At 40.5% G+C, this 20,894-nt stretch overlaps 1 protein-coding gene across 1 annotated transcript in view; it reads left to right on the top strand.

Moving 5' to 3' along the window:
• Nucleotides 1-20,894, top strand: part of LOC124615301 (NFX1-type zinc finger-containing protein 1-like) — a 268,918-nt gene that overhangs the window by 103,926 nt on the left and 144,098 nt on the right. The window contains exons 6-7 of the mRNA XM_047143088.1: nt 12,147-12,336; nt 15,269-15,548. Of these exons, the coding sequence (XP_046999044.1) occupies nt 12,147-12,336; nt 15,269-15,548 (470 nt within the window). The remainder of the gene's footprint in view (nt 1-12,146; nt 12,337-15,268; nt 15,549-20,894) is intronic.

Here is a 20,894-nt window from a genome sequence, read left to right as displayed (position 1 = left end):
CTGTTAGCATTTAGAATAGATTCATCATAGTTCAATTTTACACCGAGTACAAAAGTCAATCCCTGCACAGTAAACAACCAACACCGAACACAAACTGCTATTTGTGGAAATGCTTCAATTAGTAGTAATGTCTACCAGCAGGGTCACTTGACTAGAATACAAATGAGGTGCTGAGAGCCACAAAGGTCAAAAGCACACCGCTGTTGCTCCCACATTTAAGAAACCAGTGAGACAGCTTTCTGTGACAGTTTATACCCACACTGTGGGTCTACAGCACAGATGAAAGTGACTCACCACAAGATGAACAGGTGTCAGAAGCATGAATAAATGCTACAGCCTCACAATCAACGCTGATGTGCTTTAGGCCCTTATGATTCTCGCCGCCTCAAATGGATTAGTTTGATACAATTTGTAACTTAATATTCTATAACTCATTCAGAAACATACAAAATATGTTTACTGTTAGTACAACTTTGACATATACTGACATCCAATCTAATTTTACTATATAGTGAGTGAATTAGCATATCTGAGGCATGTGCTATCATCTATGCCGCTGTGTGCCACTACCTGGTGGCACTGATGTAAACTTATAGTTGAGTGACGGGCTAGCTGCGCACATCATGTACCGTCCACTTTGTTTATCAAATCGGTACATATTTGGCCTGTAAGGCAATTACATCACACGAGTTGCGCATACACAAAAGCTCCTTAAGATGTGCACAACTGAATGTATGCTCGCAACCCAGATGCCAAGTTTCATGGAATCTAGTAGAGCAGTAGCGTGGTAGATGTAAGTGATTTATCTTTCAGATTACAGCATCTATGTCACATTTAACAGCATTCAAAGAAAACTAACCAATAAATCTGCAAGGTGTTGAAAGTTTGGGTGTCCACATGCTCTTGTGCTTCTACACAGTAGCCGCCACTGCTTGTATGTCAGGATCCAACTCCAGATGTCACTGTGGACTGTTGGTGGGCATCACATTGAACTACACACATTGCAACAAACAAAAAGTCTTAGGCGGCATCTCTTGGGCAGAGTCGGACCCTGGCGGTGCAAAGCTCACGAATTGCACTTGTTGATCAGTAAAAGGCACGGCAGCGTTGGTCAGTGAGACAGTGGCAACGCCTATTGTTAGGGTGGTGCTGTGTCATTATACCTGTGACGTGGCCTTGTGCAAAGGTGGCAGAGGAGACAGGCGAGGTTGGTTGGCCTCGTGCAGCTGCAGTGGGAGCAGTGGTGGCTCTGTGAGTGTACTGTTGCAGGCAGCCTGCTTGAATGAACTCATCTGTTGCGTTGTGGCTCACAGCCGTACGGCCCTGCAGAATGGTTTCATGCATCTGCTTATGGCTTAGTAAGATGTATGCAGCACGTCAAAGCTGAAAACAGGGTGAATTCGCCATCCCAATTCTGGAGCCACTTTGTACATAACAACTGTTATTCCCACAGCGTGGTTAGTTCTGAATACAACATCTTCATTGGAAATACATCAGTAATTGAATTTGTTACAATCCCATGTAGCCAGAAGAAAGTCACGAACTAATCAGTAAAGCAGAGGAAACTGACATAGTTGTTGAATTGTCAAAATTTCATGTTTCAGCAACCACTTTAACTTTTCCAAAAACTTACTAATTAAGAAAATATCCACAATAAGTTTTACCACATCTTTAAATACTTTCATCATTCAAACCTTGTTTGTTTCCCATATTTGATGTTATACTTTTATTGCCCTATTTTTTCTGATTTTAATAGTTGTTTGGTTATCTGATTAAGCCACTAATTAAGAAATGCCTAAGCAGCAAAATTATGAACACAGAAATTTTACATGAAACTATTGAATTCACCACATGAGTACACAGTGTATCATTCAAAAAGTACCATTAAACCAAATTATTGTTAGAACCAGTGGACAGACATCACATCTTTATAGGACCTTTACATTTTTATGTATGTCAGTCTTTAAATACCTCTTCCACACAATGAATCCTCACTCTGTGAGCTGCAGTAATTTGGTTAGTATGTGTGTAGGTGTGTAAGAATTATATTATCTATGAAGAAACATTCATCCAAAACTAGCAACATCAATTTTTGTCACGTTTCATGTTCCTATTGATGACTCTAAGTACCTCGGCTATATCATGAGTTGTTACCTGTACTACTATTATTTATTTTCGTCCATTTTCGTAAAACCAGTCAGGCAGCAGCCACTGGCCTGGACAGAGCAGCAACAAGGATTTTTTTACATTTTATGAGTTCATAACCAGGAGCGAATTATATAGTGTCATCTGTGTGCTTTTGTAGTTAAATTTTTTGATTTTCTGTGTGCAAATTTAATATTGAATAAACACAGTTCTCGTGTTTTCGCTTGTGTCAGAAAGTAAATAGATTTTGTGGTTTATTACAAGTTCCTAATCTGGAGTGAATTATTTAGACTCACCTGTGTGCTTTGGTAGGTAGTTTAGTTTTTGAATCTCAGTGTGTTAACCTGATTTATTAGACACACTTCTTGCACTTCCTACAGCACCCACAGTAGAGTTCCATAGCAGGTGTTGTCGATAGTCCTTCGTTTGTCAGTGAGATGTAGTTTTTCATGTTCGTCAGTATGGATAGGGATTATGATTGCTGTGTGCAGATGAGAGCCGACTTGGTGACACTTTGCTCTCAGCTCTAGGCTGTGATGGCTGCGGTTACACAGCTTGAGGCTGCATTGGATGAGCATCACTGTTATGGGTGGGCCAGGGGGATCCAACGGATGTCCAGCACAAGCCTTGAGTCGGCCAAGTGGTCTGCACCTGTGGCCAGCCCAGTTACTGCTCGCACTGAGGTGGACGCCTGACCCTTGGTAAAGTGGGAGGTTGTCTTGGGGATGGCAGGCTGTGAATGACTTCCCGGGGAGGGCCAAACACGATGCCTCCCCTATTAGTCTGACAAACAGATTCCAGGTGCTGTCTGTGGCTGACACTGTCTGTCAGCCAGATGCAGTCTCTTGTCCTGTTTCGGAGGAAACCTCTCAGCCTGCAAGGTCCATGCAGTCCCAGAGTTTGGGATTATTGGCAGTTGGGAGCTCTAATGTTAGGTGCGTTATGGGTCCCCTCGAGGACACGGCTGTCGTGGAGGGAAAGAAAGCCAATGTGCACTCCGTGTGCATACCAGGTGGAGTCATTCCAGATGTGGAACGGGTCCTTCCAGATGCCATGAAGAGCACAGAATGCAGCCATCTGCAGGTGGTGGCTCACATCGGTACCAATCATGTGTATCACTTTGGATTGGAAGAGATACTCTCTGGTTTTGAGCAGCTATCAAAAGTGGTGAAGGCTGCCAGTCATGTTCCTGAGATGAAAGCAGACAGGGCCGATTGCAGACTTCTCGTACAGAGCCGAGTGGAGGGTCTGAATCAGAGTCTCAGACTGTTCTGTGACCATGTAGGCTGCAAGATTCCTCAACTTGTGCAATAGGGTGGTGGGGTTTTGGGTTCTGCTAAATAGGTCACAAGTGGTTCTGCTAAATAGGTCACAAGTCCATTACATGTGGGAGCAGCTACATGGGTAGCGGCGGCTAGGTCACACATCCATTACATGTGGGAGGCAGCTATATGGGTATCAGGGGCTGTGTGGCATGGACTGGGTGGTTTTGTAGGGTAGAGGGTTTCAGGGAAACACAAAACGGGCTTCTTCAGTCTCAAAGGAAGCAGGTCAAACACAGGAAGAATGTAGATCTAGGAACCAATGGTATAACAGTTGCAAATTGTCGTTGCTGTGTTGGGAAAGAACAAGAGCTCTAAGCGAAGCACTGATGCTCAAATTGTTATGTGCACTGAAAGCTGGCTAAAGCTGAAGATAAGTCCAGCTGAAATTTTTGCAAAGACCCTAACTGTTGTCAGAAAGAATAGGCTAAACACAGTTGGTGGTGGCGTGTTTGTTGCTGTTAGAAGCAGTTTATCTTGTATCGAAATTGAAGTAGGTAGTTAGTTCTGTGAGTTAATGTGGGCAGAGGTTATTCTTAGCAACATTCTTAGCAATCTGAATAAATTAATAATTGGATGCTTTTGCCGAGCTCCCAACTCTGACGTACAATTACTGAAACATTCAAAGGAAACTTGAGTCTAACTTCGAACATGTAGGCTACCTAACTCATACAATTATAATTAGTGGTGACTTTAATTTACCCTCGATATGTCGGTGAAAATACATTTTTAAATTCTGGAGGCAAGCATAAAACGTGATCCAAAAACATGCTAAATGCTTTCCCTGAAAATTATTTTGAGCAATTAGTTCATGAGCCCACTTCATTAATAAATGGTTGTGAAAACACATTTGGCCTTTTGGCAACAAATAATAGTGAGCTATTAGTGAGCATCAAAATGGATACAGGGATTAGTGAACACAGGGTTGCCGTAGTGAGACTGAATACTGCAACTGCTGTGCAGGGTAGCCGTGCAGTCTGAGGCACCATGCCATGGTTTGCACAGCTCCTCCCTTCGGAGGTCAAAGTCATCCCTTGGGCATGGGTGTGTGAGTTGTCCTTAGCATAAGTTAGTTAAAGTGAGATTAAATTGTGTGTAAGCCTAGGGGCCAATGACCTCAACAGTTTGGTCCCATAGGACCTTACCGCCAGCACCACCACCACCACCACCACCACCACCACAGCAGTTGAAATACTATTGGTGACAGTGCTGTCCAAGCAGAGTTAATGAACACAGCCTTCCAAAATTCCTCCAGCACACAAGAATTCAAATCAAATACAGCTGCCAATGTGAGTAACTCAGAAATGGATATCCTCGGAGTAGTGAAGCAACTTAAATCACTTCATAAAAGCAAATGTTCTAGTCCAGACTGTATACTAATTACATTCCTCTCAGAGTATGCTGATGCGATAGCTCCATACTAAAAAATAATATACAACTGCTTACTTGATGAAAGATGGTACCCAAAGACTGGAAAGTTGGACACCAATATTTAAGAAAGACAATAGGACTAATACACTAAATTACAGACCCATATCTTTAATGTTGATATGCTGCAGGATTATCGAACGTATGTTGTGTTTGAATGTTATGAATTACCTTGAGAAAACAGTCTATTGACACACAGATTTAGAAATCCTTGTGAAACCCAACTAGCTCTTTCCCCACATGAAGTGTTGAGAGTGCTATTGACGAAGGGTTTAACTTTGTTCCATATGTCTAGATTTCCAGAAGGCTTTTGACACTGTACCTCACAAGCGGCATGTAATCAAATCACATGATTATGGAATATTGTCTCAATTATGAAACTGAATTCGTGATTTCCTCAGAGAGGTCACAGTTCGTAGTAACTGGTGGAAAGTCATCGAGTAAAACAGAAGCAATTTCTGGCGATCCCCAAGGTAGTGTTATGAAACCTCTGGTGTTCCTTCTGTACATAAACAACTTAGGAGACAATCTGAGCAGCTGTCTTAGGTTGTTTGCAGATGATGCTGTCATTTATTGTCTGTTAAAATCATCAGAAGGTGAAAACCCATTGCCAAACCATTTAGATATGATATCTTACGGTGCAAAAATTGGCACTTGATCCTAAATAATGAAAAGTGTGTGGTCATCTACATAAGTGCTAAAAGGAATCTATTAAACTTTCGTTGCACGAAAAATCAATCAAATTTAAAGGCTGTAAATTCAACTATCATCAAATGATGATGGCGTCCTCTTGGGTAAAATATTCCGGAGGTAAAATAGTCCCCTATTCGGATCTCCGGGCGGGGACTACTCAAGACGATGTCATTATCAGGAGAAAGAAAACTGGCGTTCTACGGATCGGAGCGTGGAATGTCAGATCCCTTAATCGGGCAGGTAGGTTAGAAAATTTAAAAATGGAAATGGATAGGTTAAAGTTAGATATTGTGGGAATTAGTGAAGTTCGGTGGCAGGAGGAACAAGACTTTTGGTCAGGCGAATACAGGGTTATAAATACAAAGTCAAATAGGGGTAATGCAGGAGTAGGTTTAATAATGAATAAAAAAATAGGAGTGCGGGTAAGCTACTACCAACAGCATAGTGAACGCATTATTGTGGCCAAGATAGACACGAAGCCCACGCCTACCACAGTAGTACAAGTTTATATGCCAACTCGCTCTGCAGATGACGAAATAATTGAAGAAATGTATGATGAAATAAAAGAAATTATTCAGATAGTGAAAGGAGACGAAAATTAAATAGTCATGGGTGACTGGAATTCGGTTGTAGGAAAAGGGAGAGAAGGAAACGTAGTAGGTGAATATGGATTGGGGCTAAGAAATGAAAGAGGAAGCCACCTGATAGAATTTTGCACAACTTAATCATAACTAACACTTGGTTCAAGAATCATAAAATTTTGCACAGAGCACAACTTAATCATAGCTAGCACTTGGTTCAAGAATCATAATAGAAGGTTGTATACATGGAAGAAGCCTGGAGATACTGACAAGTTTCAGATAGATTACTTAATGGTAAGACAGAGATTTAGGAACCAGGTTTTAAATTGTAAGCCACTTCCAGGGGCTGATGTGGACTCTGATCACAATGTATTGGTTATGAACTGTAGATTAAAACTGAAGAAACTGCAAAAAGGTGGGAATTTAAGGAGATGGAACCTGGATAAACTGAAAGAACCAGAGGTTGTACAGAGTTTCAGGGAGAGCATAAGGGAACAATTGACAGGAATGGGGGAAAGAAATACAGTAGAAGAAGAATGGGTAGCTTTGAGAGATGATGTAGTGAAGGCAGCAGAGGACATAGTAGGTATAAAGACGAGTGCTAGTAGAAGTCCTTGGGTAACAGTGAATTTAATTGATGAAAGGAGAAAATATAAAAATGCAGTAAATGAAGCAGGCAAAAAGGAATACAAACGTCTCAAAAACGAGATCGACAGTAAGTGCAAAATGGCTAAGCAGGGATGACTAGAGGACAAATGTAAGGATGTAGAGGGTTATCTCGCTAGAGGTAAGATAGATACTGCCTACAGGAAAATTAAAGAGACCTTAGGAGAACAGAGAACCACTTGTATGAATATCAAGAGGAAACCCATTTCTAAGCAAAGAAGGGGAAGCAGAAAGGTGGAAGGAGTATATAGAGGGTCTATATAGGGGCGATGTACTTGAGGACAATATTATGGAAATGGAACAGGAGGTAGATGAAGATGAAATGGGAGATATGATACTGTGTGAAGAGTTTGACAGAGCACTGAAAGACCCGAGTCGAAGCAAGGCCCCGGGAGTAGACAACATTCCATTAGAACTACTGACGGCCTTGGGAGAGCCAGTCCTGACAAAACTCTACCATCTGGTGATCAACAAGATGTATGAGACAGTCGAAATACCCTCAGACTTCAAGAAGAATATATTAATTCCAATCCCAAAGAAAGCAGGTGTCGACAGATGTGAAAATTACCGACCTATCAGTTTAATAAGTAACGGATGCAAAATACTAACCCGTGTTCTCTACAGACGAATGGAAAAACTGGTAGAAGCCGACCTCGGGGAAGATCAGTTTGGATTCCGTAGAAATGTTGGAACACGTGAGGCAATACTGACCTTATGAGTTATCTTAGAAGAAAGATTAAGGAAAGACAAACCTACGTTTATAGCATTTGTAGACTTAGAGAAAGCTTTTGACAATATTGACTGGAATACTCTCTTTCAAATTCTGAAGGTGGCAGGGGTAAAATACAGGGAGCGAAAGGCTATTTACAATTTGTACAGAAACCGGATGGCAGTTATAAGAGTCGAGAGGTACGAAAGGGAAGCAGTGGCTGGGAAGGGAGTGAGAAAGGGTTGTAGCCTATCCCCGATGTTATTCAAACTGTATATTGAACAAGCAGTGAAGGAAACGAAAGAAAAATTCGGAGTAGGTATTGAAATCCATGGAGAAGAAATAAAAATTTTGAGGTTCACCGATGACATTGTAAATCTGTCAGAGACAGCAAAGGACTTCGAAGAGCAGTTGAACGGAATGGACAGTGTCATGAAAGGAGGGTATAAGATGAACATCAACAAAAGCAAAACGAGGCTAATGGAATGTAGTCGAATTAAGTCGGGTGATGCTGAGGGAATTAGATTAGGAAATGAGGCACTTAAAGTAGTAAAGGAGTTTTGCTATTTGGGGAACAAAATAACTGATGATGGTTGAAGTAGAGAGGATATCAAATGTAGACTGGCAATGGCAAGGAAAGCGTTTCTGAAGAAGAGAGATTTGTTAATATCGAGTATTGATTTAGCTGTCAGGAAGTCGTTCTGAAAGTATTTGTATGGAGCGTAGCCATGTATGGAAGTGAAACATGGACGATAACTAGTTTGGACAAGAAGAGAATAGAAGGTTTCGAAATGTGGTGCTACGGAAGAATGCTGAAGATTAGATGAGTAGATCATATAACTAATGAGGAGGTATTGAATAGGATTGGGGAGAAGAGAAGATGGGGGCACAACTTAACTAGAAGAAGGGATCGGTTGGTAGGACATGTTCTGAGGCATCAAAAGATCACCAATTTAGTATTGGAGGGCAGCGTGGAGGGTAAAAATCGTAGAGGGAGACCAAGAGATGAATACACTAAACAGATTCAGAAGGATGGAGGTTGCAGTAGGTACTGGGAGATGATGAAGCTTGCACAGGATAGAGTAGCATCGAGAGCTGCATCAAACCAGTCTCAGGAATGAAGACCACAACAACAACAACAACAACAACAACAAACTGAACTAAATGCCTAGGAATTACAATTACAGACAACTTGAATTTGAAAGAACACACAGAAAACGTTGTGGGCAAGGCGAACGAAAGACTGGAATTTATCCTCAGAACATTTCAAAGATGCAACCCATGTTGTGAAGAGACTGCCTGCACTATGCTTGTCTGTCCACTTTTTTTTAGAAACAGGGGAGAGAGTGTCATGGTGGGCATCATTAAATCAAAGGCATTTCTCATTGTGGCAGGGTCTTCTCATGAAATTTAAGTCACCAACTTTCTCCTGTGGATGTGAAAATATTTTGTTGAAGCTGACATACATAGGGAGAAATTGTCATCATATAATCGGGAAACCAGAGCACGCATGGAAAGATATAGCTGTTCATTTTTTCCGCTTGTTGTTCGAGAGTGGAGTAGTAGAGAATTATTGTGAAGGTCATTTGATGAACCCTCTGCCAGGCACTTACATGTGATTTTCAGAATATCCGTGTAAATACAGATGAATAATGAAGTGTGATAACTTTGGAAGTATTCTTTTTTCAGAGATTTGGCGGTTAAGGGATTTAATGATAAATTTTATTTCAAGCTGGGTTTGATACCACTGCCTGTGAAGTCACATTCTTCTAGTAAGAGGACACAAACACACAAAACAGTAAAACAAATTTTTAGATTATTTCAACATTCTTGGTGTATTCCTCTGATTTTATTCTGTTCAGTTATTGAAATAATCACACCATCTCTGAAACTACCAATGATTACATATTAAAGTCAAGTGCTCTTGTGATAAACATTAAAAATTAGTTGGGGAGAACTGGGAAATAATTCACGAAGGCTGACAGATGATGGCTACTAATTACCATGAAAGTGAATAACAGTTTTGTGTTTTATTAAATTAAAATTTAGTATAGGGTAAGTCAGTAATGAAACAGTGTCTTTTACTCCAAACAGATTTAATGTTTTATCTAAACTTTTAAGATTCGCAGTCAGAGCTACAACAGTTTAATGTGGGTAAGAAGTTCTGAAAGGAGACAACAGATCTGGCCCACCATAGATACAATTTTTTCCTTGGATTACTGGAAAATTTACTCATCAACCTTACTGAAATAAGATGGCACACACAAAGTAAAACAACAATCTGTGGAGGAATATTGCTCCGGTTTGTCCTTTGTTTCACAAACAGCATATCTCCCATTAAAACACGAAGACAGTCAAAAGTACATATAACTTAGCACACTGTGTGTGTAATAATGATGATATAAATTATGAAGAATTTGATAGAAATGAAATTTATGCTAGTCATGTGAAACTGAATGAAGTATGAGAGAGTCAGTTCAAATTCATGAAATCCTCCTGCCCCCCCCCCCCCCCCCCCCCCCCCTGCTTACACACACACACACACACACACACACACACACACACACACACACACACGTACGTTAACTTGGTATAGTATATTGTGCAGAAATCACCAGAACTGAGGTAGGAGTTCATAAATCTAGGGGTACTGGATCAATGTAGTGCATGGTGAGGAAATAATAAATAGGATAGAAATTTCAAAATTTATAGGTGTTGATACCAACAAGAATTTACACAGGAAAAAGCACATTTTGCAACTCCTAAAACATGCAGTCTTCGCATCTTTTTGTTAGCTGTTCTCAAGTTTTCTGCCTGGGTGAAAGATTATGCACTCAAAGATTGCTGTTGTTTCGTCTGTGTATTGAAATATTGCCAACAGTGTAATATTAGCAAAACCTGACTATTACAGATTTCCATTCTTGACCTCCATTTTTCTTTATTTGCCTTAAGCAACTCAACCTTCATTTTAAGTGAAATAGTGGTATGTTTTGTATTGATTTCTTCATCACGCAATTCATAGTTTTACACACAGAAGTTTTCAAGTTCAAAAACTGATTGAGTGTTTTCACAGTGGCAGTACCCAAAGACCAAATAGCAGCAGTAGCAACCGATGTTCGCTTTGTTTGGCCTAACTAAATAAATAATCTACAAATGTCTGCTTGTGTCTGTGTATATGCGGATGGATATGTGTGTGTGTGTGTGTGTGTGTGTGCGAGTGTATACCTGTCCTTTTTTCCCCCTAAGGTAAGTCTTTCTGCTCCCGGGATTGGAATGACTCCTTACCCTCTCCCTTAAAACCCACTTCCTTTCGTCTTTCCCTCTCCTTCCCTCTTTCCTGATGAGGCAACCGTTGGTTGCGAAAGCTTGAATTTTGTGTGTATGTTTGTGTTTGTTTGTTTGTGTTTCTATCGACCTGCCAGCGCTTTTGTTTGGTAAGTCTCATCATCTTTCTTTTTAGATATAAATAAATAATCTAATATACCTGGATGAATTTGTGACAGCTGAAAGCAGGTATACAAGTGTATGAAGAGTTGATTGGTTTTTGTTTCATGTTGAAAGAAAGTAAATATATGAAATTGTGTAGTATTTTGCTGGGACTGAACTGGTATTTATTTTGTTTTTATTTATTTTTTCACATTATCCAATTTTTCATTTTATAAATTGTGACATCCAATTTTTCATTTTATAAATTGTGACAATATATTACACTATACAAGACATATCGTGCAACTGGAATGTCCAGTTGGAGAGAAAACAGCAGTGAATAACATTCTGGGTAATCTGTGAGCAGTATTGTGGACTGGTGTGATCTTGCACCACTGTAAACTGTTTCTGGATGTTTGAATATGCATCTTCCCATCGACAGTTCATTCACTCACTGTTTTCAGGTAACAAATGTTAAATTGTGCATCGAAATGGTTCTACAGTAGCTTGGTATCCCATATGGTTTCCTTACTGCTGTGAAGTTAATACTGGCAGATGACATCCTTATGGATGTGGAAATATTGTGTTCAGCTGACAGTTCATGGCATAGTAGTAGTATTGTAAAAAAAGTAACAAGAAGTAGTGAAAATATGTGGACAGACTACAGCTGAGTAGGAATAATGTTATAATTTGCAAATTGCAGGGAAATCGCTCATGTTTTTTTATGTAGATTTTTTTCCATAGCAGCAAGAAAAGAGGATGTTTATTAGTTTCGGAAGTGTCTTGACTAATAGAATACAAGGAGACTGGTTGTCTTTGTAAAATGACCCAGAGGCACAAGTGGGGAAAACTCTGCCTCTCATATAAGACTGCTCTTTCTCTTAACATGTCACTGGTGTGTTTCGTAAGAAAATTTCTTATCACTCTAGGAAAAAATTTAAAAAAATTACTGTGGCAGTATTTGGCTTACAAACCATCTTAAGTTCCTAAAGTCACTACAGTTGTTCTTATCTTAAAGGGTTTCCTATACATTTACTGGGACATCATTGGAAGTCAAATTCTTTTTTCCATTTTGCAATTGGTGTTAATTGTTTTTACTACAAGAACAGTGACTCACAGTATGTAAAAATGCAGATGAACGTTTCTATACTATTTTGTCAATTTCTTTCCCTTTAGAAGCTGAAGTCAACTTCACTGATAAAAGAAGTAAGAATTGTATGTGTGGACAATTTCAAAGGTGAAGAAAATGACATCATCTTATTGTCACTAGTGCGAAGCAATAAGGATGGTAATATTGATTTTTGGAAGGTAGAAAACCGAATTTCTGGCGTCCTTTCCAGAGCAAGGAAAGGATTTTACATCATTGGTAAGTCAGAATTCACTCTTCACCATCCCTCTTAAGTAGCACTCTACGCATTTGTATTTCAGGCTTATAAATAATACACCAAAAAAGTATTTTTTATTTAAAGAATTGTCAAAGACTAAGAATACTGCCTTAGGGAAACACAGCGACCATCTTGTAAACAAAATTATTTTATCATATTTTTCAGCCTTTAGTCACACAAATGGTGTTGTAATCAGTTGTGACTTCTTAACAAGGTATCATTAGATGGTCTGAATGTATCACGTAGTAGCTGCTCCATGGCTGGGATGAGGGGGAAATTTTGTCCAAAAGACCTGGACTGTTACAAAAGCAGTTGCTGCATATTAGCATCAGTTTTTTTTAACTGGCTGTTGCATTTTATTCCAAAGTTTTCTGTTACATTTTTCAAGGGACTTCAAATAATGGTGTAAAATACGGGAAAACTTAAAATGTGGGAAATAATGTTTTAAGCTGTAAAAGTTACGTGTAGGATCCTCCCATTTTTGCCCTTTACATGTGATATATGTACATAATAGGCATCCAAATACTAGTCAGGGACTTGTTTATTATCTAATATAAAACTGCTGATGTAACTGGAATTGTGAATCATAATTTATGCTTTTGAAAATACTACACCTGTCATTCATTATTTAAATAATGAAACACTGCACCAGTTACGAATTTTTTCATGCTTAGTGATGTGTTTCAAAAATGTTTCTCATTGTGAAGTGCAAATATTTATGTAAGTATTTTGCTTGGTGATTGTATGTGTGTTGTTTACCATCTCTTACACCATAGTTGTCCTTTTGAGGTTATCAGGTACTGTGTATCCTCAATTAATTGAGAAAACCACACACACACAAACTATCACTCTCATTGTTTGTTTGTGAAACATCACAAAAAATACTTGTAAATACTGCATTTGATTATGAGAATAAATTCTTGAAACTTGTCTGCTAAGCATGAAAAAAATACATAATTGGTACTGTGTTGAAACCAAAAACATTGAGCAATGCAAAATGAGCAAAGATGTGGATTATCACTACAAGTGATCAAATGACAAAACGTGCTAAATGCGGTTTGACAAAGGTGTCATGACGAGAATAAAAATCACAAGGCTCTGTATGTGCAGTGAAGACAGCATGGAAATTGTTGTGATTCGTCATGATCTTTTTATTCAAATTAACCTAGTTACTTCCAAGTAGAGCTTGGCAGTGGCATGAGATACAGCATGAATTGTTCTGACTTTTAGCCATTTACCGGTTCAGACCCACTGACAATGGGCAGAGTGCCTTGATGTCAAGAAACTGTAAACTCGTAATGTTTGTAAACACTACTTGACAACCAACTCCATAACAGCTTCATTTAATGTCAATTTCTCCACAAACATTAATTCATAAAGTGTAAATAATGGCAAAATTACAAATATGTTAACACGAAATGGGGTGCAAATTAACGTAGTGGACATGGGAAATTTGATGGGAGTGGTAAAAGAAGTCATGATTGGTGGGAAAACATTAATTCTGGGAATGTAACAGTTGGGTTATAGTGTATTTCTATTTATAAGCCTGAAATAATTGAATAGTGTTTCATTATTAAACTGATACAACATTTCTTTTATGTGTTGTTAACCACGTTACATTGCAGTCTATAAACTTTTAAAGAAGTTTGATGTCACGAACTTGGTAAATGAAACTGGTTCATTGACCTTTGATTCTCTTAGGGGAATTCTTGTGGACGTATTTCAGAAAGGTTACTTGTGTTGCTTTGCTGTAGCATTATGTAGTTCAGGGACATAACAAATGGGATAAAATTATGACCTGTTTGGTATGTTATTAACTACTTTGCTCTCTCCTTTTTGGGCACCTGGTATTTGCAAATTCCTGCAGAACCCATTCTAACGAGTGTATATCATTATCAAGCATCAAAAGTTAACAAGGATTTTAGTGCATGAAAAATAAATAAATGTTGTATGTGTATTGCATATCTTGTGCAGCATATACAGTCTTAGTAGCCCTATATGTAAATATCAAGCACTTGTTCAAACGCATAATGCTCAGTCAGCTCTAGAAGGTCCTTCTGATGATTAATGTGGACCTCACTTCTGACAGTGCTTCGTGTATATGAAAAAAGGCCAAGTGACACTGTGGTTTAGAGTCCACCCTAAATAGTTAATCTTAAAGACATTTTCAACTTTGTGTTCCTGTCCTCCTCAGTTGCGCGTATTACTACGGTATATTGATAATTTTCACTTATGGACCGTCTGACAGCAACTGAATAAAACACAATTTTAGTGCCATACGCGTTTCGCCTTTATTTTCTGCAAGGCATCATCAGTGGCCTGGAATGTGTACATATGTTAGCTATTTTATTTACATTTTTGTCACTGTGCCTATGGGTTATAACAGTTCTGGTGGTTGGTATTTCCTATTAAGTAGTAATGTTTTGAACCTGTAAGTACAGTTCAAAACATTACTACTTAATAGGAAATACCAACCACCAGAACTGTTTATAACCTATAGGCACAGTGACAAAAATGTAAATAAAATAGCTAACATATGTACATATTCCAGGCCACTGATGATGCCTTGCAGAAAATAAAGGCGAAACGCGTATGGCACTAAAATTGTGTTTTATTCAGTTGCTGTCAGACGGTCCATAAGTGAAAATTATCAATATACCGTAGTATTAATCTTAAAGCTTTGTAGATACATCTGTAAGGAAATGGGGCTTTTCCACTCTCACAGAACTAAACATAGATACAGTGATCTTAACTAACAATTATCATGTAATATGATTCTACTGTAGTATAGCAACAAACCTCAAAAATATAGAGACCTCGGTAGGATTTGATTTAAGAAGGCTTCCTATAATACACATAAGTTAATGTTAATGGCAGCTAACAATAGCAAGCAATATTGATTTTTGTTTACAGGCAACATGGACTGTTTTACTTCAGTTAGTGATACATGGAAAAAAATAAACAATGCATTCAAGAGTATGGCAGCTATTGGACCCAGCCTTGCACTACACTGCAAGTTTCATAGTGAACAGCTGAGTTATGTATCTTCGGCAAGTGATTTTGTGAGCTTGCTGGAGGAAGGATGTCAGCTTCCGTGTAATGACAGATTGCCATGTGGCCATACTTGTCCCCTTTCTTGCCATTTAGAGGACCGCGATCATTCAAAGGTCAGGTGCACAAAATTGTGTGAAAGGTATGTATGACAACAATGTATTAAAAAAGTCAATTTATCCATTACAATATTATCTCAATCAAACCATCCATTTGAAATTCAGTGCTGAGTGAAAGCCTCTTCCACACTATCCTGTGCATTTCAGCCTTCCACTACACTACGTGCTTGCATCCACGTTGTTCTAACAGTTCTTTTTTAATGCCATCTATTAAATTACTATTTGGCTATAGGCGTGGTTATTTTCTTACTTCTTGGAATCCAGCAAAGTATTTCTTTGGTCAAACTACAATCAGTTTTCGTGGCTACAAGTCTAGCCCACCTCCATTTCATCTTCATTGTATATGCGAGTGCAGGCTTTCTCAGCGAATTTCATATATGAAGTCTTCACAGGTTGTCAGCCGAGTAGCATCGTTGTCTCGTAGCAACGTTTCGATGGACTGCGTCTCCATCATCTTCAGGCAAAGTGTCGGGATATCGTCAGTCGTGGGCTTGTATCTCTGCCGGACCGCTCTCCACTTCCCGCGGCCGGCCAATCACGCGCCCGCGGAATTGCCCGATGCGCCTGGATCGGCCGGTGGTGGTGGTGGTGGTGGTGGTGGTGGTGGTGGTGGGGGGGGGGGGGGGGGGGGGCGGCGACACGTGTGCGGGGTTTGAGTCCCAGCGTCCATCTCAATCTGCTCTGTCCGCGGCCCTTGGTGGAACGGAACGTTCTTCTCTGATTTTCCTGATTGCAGGCTCCCAGGCTGTGCTGAGATGGTAGCCACTGTCGCGGTTGATTAGGTTGTCGTGTAACCGTATTTCTTTGATTACTGAGTCCCAAAATCCATTTGTACTGCATATTTTCTTTGTGTCCTCGAAATCGAAGGTGTGCTTCTCGTTAGTACTATGTTCCGCCACAGTAGATTTGTTGGTCTGACCCAAGCGTACATGCCTAATGTCTTCACTGCGGCGCTGTGAGATGCAACGCTACGTCTGTACTATATGTTGCATCCCACATTCGCATCCGATTTTGTGCACACCGGGACTTGAACTCTGTGCACGCGTGCCCCCCACCACTGGCCGATCCAGGCGTATCGGGCAATTCCGCGGGTGCGTGATTGGCCGGCCGCGGGAAGCGGAGAGCGGTCCAGCAGAGATATAAGCCTGCGACCGACGATATCCCGACACTTGTCCTGAAGATGATGGAGACACATTCCATCGAAACGTTGCTATGAGACGATGATTCTACTCGGCTGACAACCCGTGGAGACTTAATATATGAAATTCCCTGAGAAAGCCAGCACTCACATATAACATACATCTACGGGGAGGCTATACATTGCAGTTACAAGATGCTGCAGAAGCTACGGAGCGTGAAGGGAAAGCTGCTCAGCAGGTTGGCCTTCTTACTCCGATGTCGGGATAAAGAAGTGATGCCTAAGTTCGCCAACTTGCGGCATCCTGTCAATACCAACAGGACGAGACACATCTTACGACAGGCGAGCGCGGCCCTAGTACGAGAACACATCAGGGTCACAAGACTGGAACTCGACAAGAACGCTAGAAGTCTGCTTTCTCTACACCTCCGATTGGCTTCCTGTCGCCCAGAACACACCTGGGACTGGATAGAAGGCAATACCTTTGCCAATGGCGAATGGTCCAAGAAGAAAGCCACCGAAAGGCAGTGCAAGAAATTCCTTCATCTTCTGGAAGCACGACAACAGAAAGAAAAACCATCTCCTAACAAACAAGGTGGTCATTAATCTAACAAATAAAGAACTGGATGGGCCGACACAAGAGGTGCTGTCCAAGGGCATAAACTTCACCCCAGTTCCGAACACCCTGCCGAAATGGGACATCATAAGTGGGGTAGAGCAAGCCACAAGGAGACTACCTAAAGAAGCTGCAGAAGAAGTGAGAAGAGATGTCTGCAGAGTACTAGACAAAGCAAAGATGCCGAAGAATAACATTTCGGTGGCGGAACGAAAGGCGCTACAGGCACTCAGGGAGGACCAGGACACAGTGGTCTTGGCAGCGGACAAAGGCAATGCTACGGTGCTGCTTAAATCCGAAGACTGTTGGCTGAAAATTGACGCCCTCCTGCAAGATCCTGCCTATAAAAGACTGAGGAAGGACCCCACCACAACAGTGACCCGCAAGACTGTTGAGATGCTCAACAACTCGGGACTAGAGAAGGATATCATCAGGAAGCTTTACCCGAGGGCACCGGCACCACTACCTCTGTATGGCCTCCCAAAGGTCCACAAAGAAGGTGTCCCATTACGACCTATTTTAAACACTATTAACTCGCAGACATATGGTATTCCTAAGCATTTATCACAGATGCTAAAACCCTTGGTGGGTTACGGACCACACCATGTGAAAACTCGGCTGAGTTTGTGAAAGTACTACAGGGAATGCGGCTGGAAAATGAAGACCTACTAGTCAACTTTGATGTGACATCCTTATTCACACAACTACCAGTAGAAGACTCCCTGGCTTTACTCAAAGAACACTTTGAGGAGGATCTCGTCAAGCTCTTTTGCAGTGTTCTATTTAAAGTGTGGTGGGAAGTTCTACGAACAGATAGATGGTGTAGCTATGGGCTCCCCCTAGCACCAGGCATAGCCAACCTATACATGGAGCACTTCGAAAGGCTAGCACTGGATACTGCTAAACACAAGCTGAAAGGTTGCTACAGGTACATTGATGATACCTTTGTAGTTTGGCCACATGGCAGGGACAAACTGCTAGAGTTCCATTAACGTCTCAACAGTATACATGGAAATATCAAATTTGCCATGGAGATAGAAGAGAACAGAAGCTTACCCTTTCTAGATATCCTGATCACAAGAAACATGGACGGCACGCTGGGACACACAGTGTATAGAATAAAAAACACACACGGACCTCTATCATAACGCCAATAGCTGCCACCACCCTGCGCAATGCAATGCTGTACTCAACACCTTAGTGCACAGGGCCATGTCCATCTGTGATAAGGAAAGTTTGCCAGGAGAATTGCAACACCTAAACGACACCTTCAAGAAAAATGGATACAGTGCGACACAAATAAGGAGAGCTCTGAAGACAGACCACAAGAAGAGAGACTGGATGAAGACGAAGCAATGGGCTGTGCGTTCTTGCCATATGCGGGTCCTCAATACAATGCACTTAGCTTTTCTCTCTTATTAACTCATACACAATGTTTTGACAGCAATCTCTGTCTTGTTTAATACCCCATCTTCCACCTTTAAGCTCTCATGTTTTCAAATCTTGCTTGGTGCAATCCACAACAATCAGTCTTTCTTCCTCATCCCATCAGGTTAGTATTCCCTGACCCAGGGTCCTGTGTGGCTTTTCCAAACTCTACCCTTTTCCTGAACCTCACCAGCTTTTTGCTTCACCCTTTTCCTTTCCCTTCAACCCTTCTGCCAGAAGATGGAGCTACTGGCTGCAAAAGCTTGCAAACTTTAATACTTTTTATATGTGTGTTCTCCTGCCGCCGCTTGGTGAGTAGAATTTTTATCAATTCAGTTACATGATATTTTCAAAAATTGTGTTCACCCCCCCCCCCCCCTTCCTACCTCCCATTATTCTACTTTCATTACCAAGCTTGTGTATGGTATGGAGTCAAATGCATTTTGGAAATGCATTTTGGAAATTAATGACTACTGCATGCACTTGATAGATTTTTTTTTTTATTTGTGGCTCTCATGGCGTCATACGAGTAAAGCTGGCATTGTGTTCTGCAAGGTCAATGTTTATGAGCTCAGACTATGTTATAAGTTAGATTCTATGACAGATGGATGTTAGTGGTATTAGATAACAGTTTAGTCAGTCACTTTTGCTAGTTGTCTTGTAGATGGCCAGTATCTGTCCCTATATTCTAACTACTGAGCACAGTGTTTTGTTTGATGGCTCTACGGTACATTATGGTTAAAAGAGTGATTAATTCACAGCTGCAAATTCTGTATAGATTCTGGTAGGGATCCATTTGGCCCTGGTGATTTGTTGAATTTCAGTTGTTTCTGACCACCTTGACATTATATTCACTCTTCTTTGCAGCGAATTAAATTGGCTGGTACTCGCAGAGTCTCCTTTGTAAAGGAACATCTGAAAATGGATTTCTACTTTGATTTGCTATCCTGAATTGTAGTTCACGTGTTATCTTTGAGGATCTGGACATCATCTTTGGTGCCACTGACAGTCCTTACATATGACCGGAATTTCTTCAGATTGTCATTTATCTTTTGATACGATTCAGCTACAGCAGTAACCGAAAGCTTCATGCATTGCCCTTTCGACAGCCAAATGAATTTCGTTTAGCATCTCTCTGTCTATAGCTCTGTGCTTTGCATTGCATCTCATATGTAGTAGTCTCATTCCCTTTTATAAGTTTCTCTTTCTTCTCTCTCTCTTCTCCCCCCCCCTATCACAAACCGCTCTGCTAGGTATGTATATAAACAGTATACAGTAGTTGATCAACTTCTTTTTAAACCTTAACCTGAGTTCTCTGACATGCCTCTGCCCCGAGATAAATGTTTCAGTTTCCTCCTTGAGACATGTCCCTACTGTCTATTTGTTTAGTCTACTGAGTGTGTAAATTAATACAAAGTGCAAGTGTCTAATGGCCTCTGATACAGTTTCAGTGTTTACATTCTCAAAGATGCCATTAGATGCAATATTTTCCCATCATGATTGGGAGTCTGAACTCTTTGTTCTGAGTAGCTTTCAGGTAAAGTGTGTGGTATTGTTTCACAGCTTATCTGCACTCTTACATGTTTTCCCAATAAATAAAAGATGATTGAAGTCTCCTCTATGTGCCATTATCCAGTCCTTTAGATATGCACTCAGATTCATTCCAAAAATCTCGCTACTGTGAGCTTAAGAGTTTAGCCAGTGCACTGTACTTGCTTTCTGTATGTGCCCTGGCACTTGATTTTGAATGCTTTAGCACTTGACCACTAGCATTTCAATACTTTAGTTTTGGGGGAGGAGATGTTGGTGCATATCTTCGAATTTTATACTAATACTGAATGAAGGGGCTTCTCCTACAGATATCATGAACTGAATTTAATGGAGCGCCACCTGATCTAACAAACATTTTAGTGCATCTGACACACAGTTAGCTGCAATGTTAGCCACATTTGATGCGTAGTGCACACATGGGCCATTTAGTGGGATCCTACTGCCCCCAACATTGTGGTTTAAATCTTGGAAGTTTAAGTAAGGGCTTGTTACAGAGTGTCCATGATGTATGCCTCAAAGCCTTCCACCCAACTTTGAACCAGGGACAAGTGATCAGTTCTGGGGACAATGCTAAGGATTGTATAAAATTTGGTTAACAGGACACCTGCAACTAAGCACCATAGAATTACATAATAC

The sequence above is a fragment of the Schistocerca americana genome, chromosome 5 (assembly GCF_021461395.2).
Source record: "Schistocerca americana isolate TAMUIC-IGC-003095 chromosome 5, iqSchAmer2.1, whole genome shotgun sequence".
NCBI lineage: Eukaryota > Metazoa > Arthropoda > Insecta > Orthoptera > Acrididae > Schistocerca > Schistocerca americana.
Note: the sequence above shows the minus strand (reverse complement) of the source record. Positions and strands in the feature narration are given on the sequence as shown.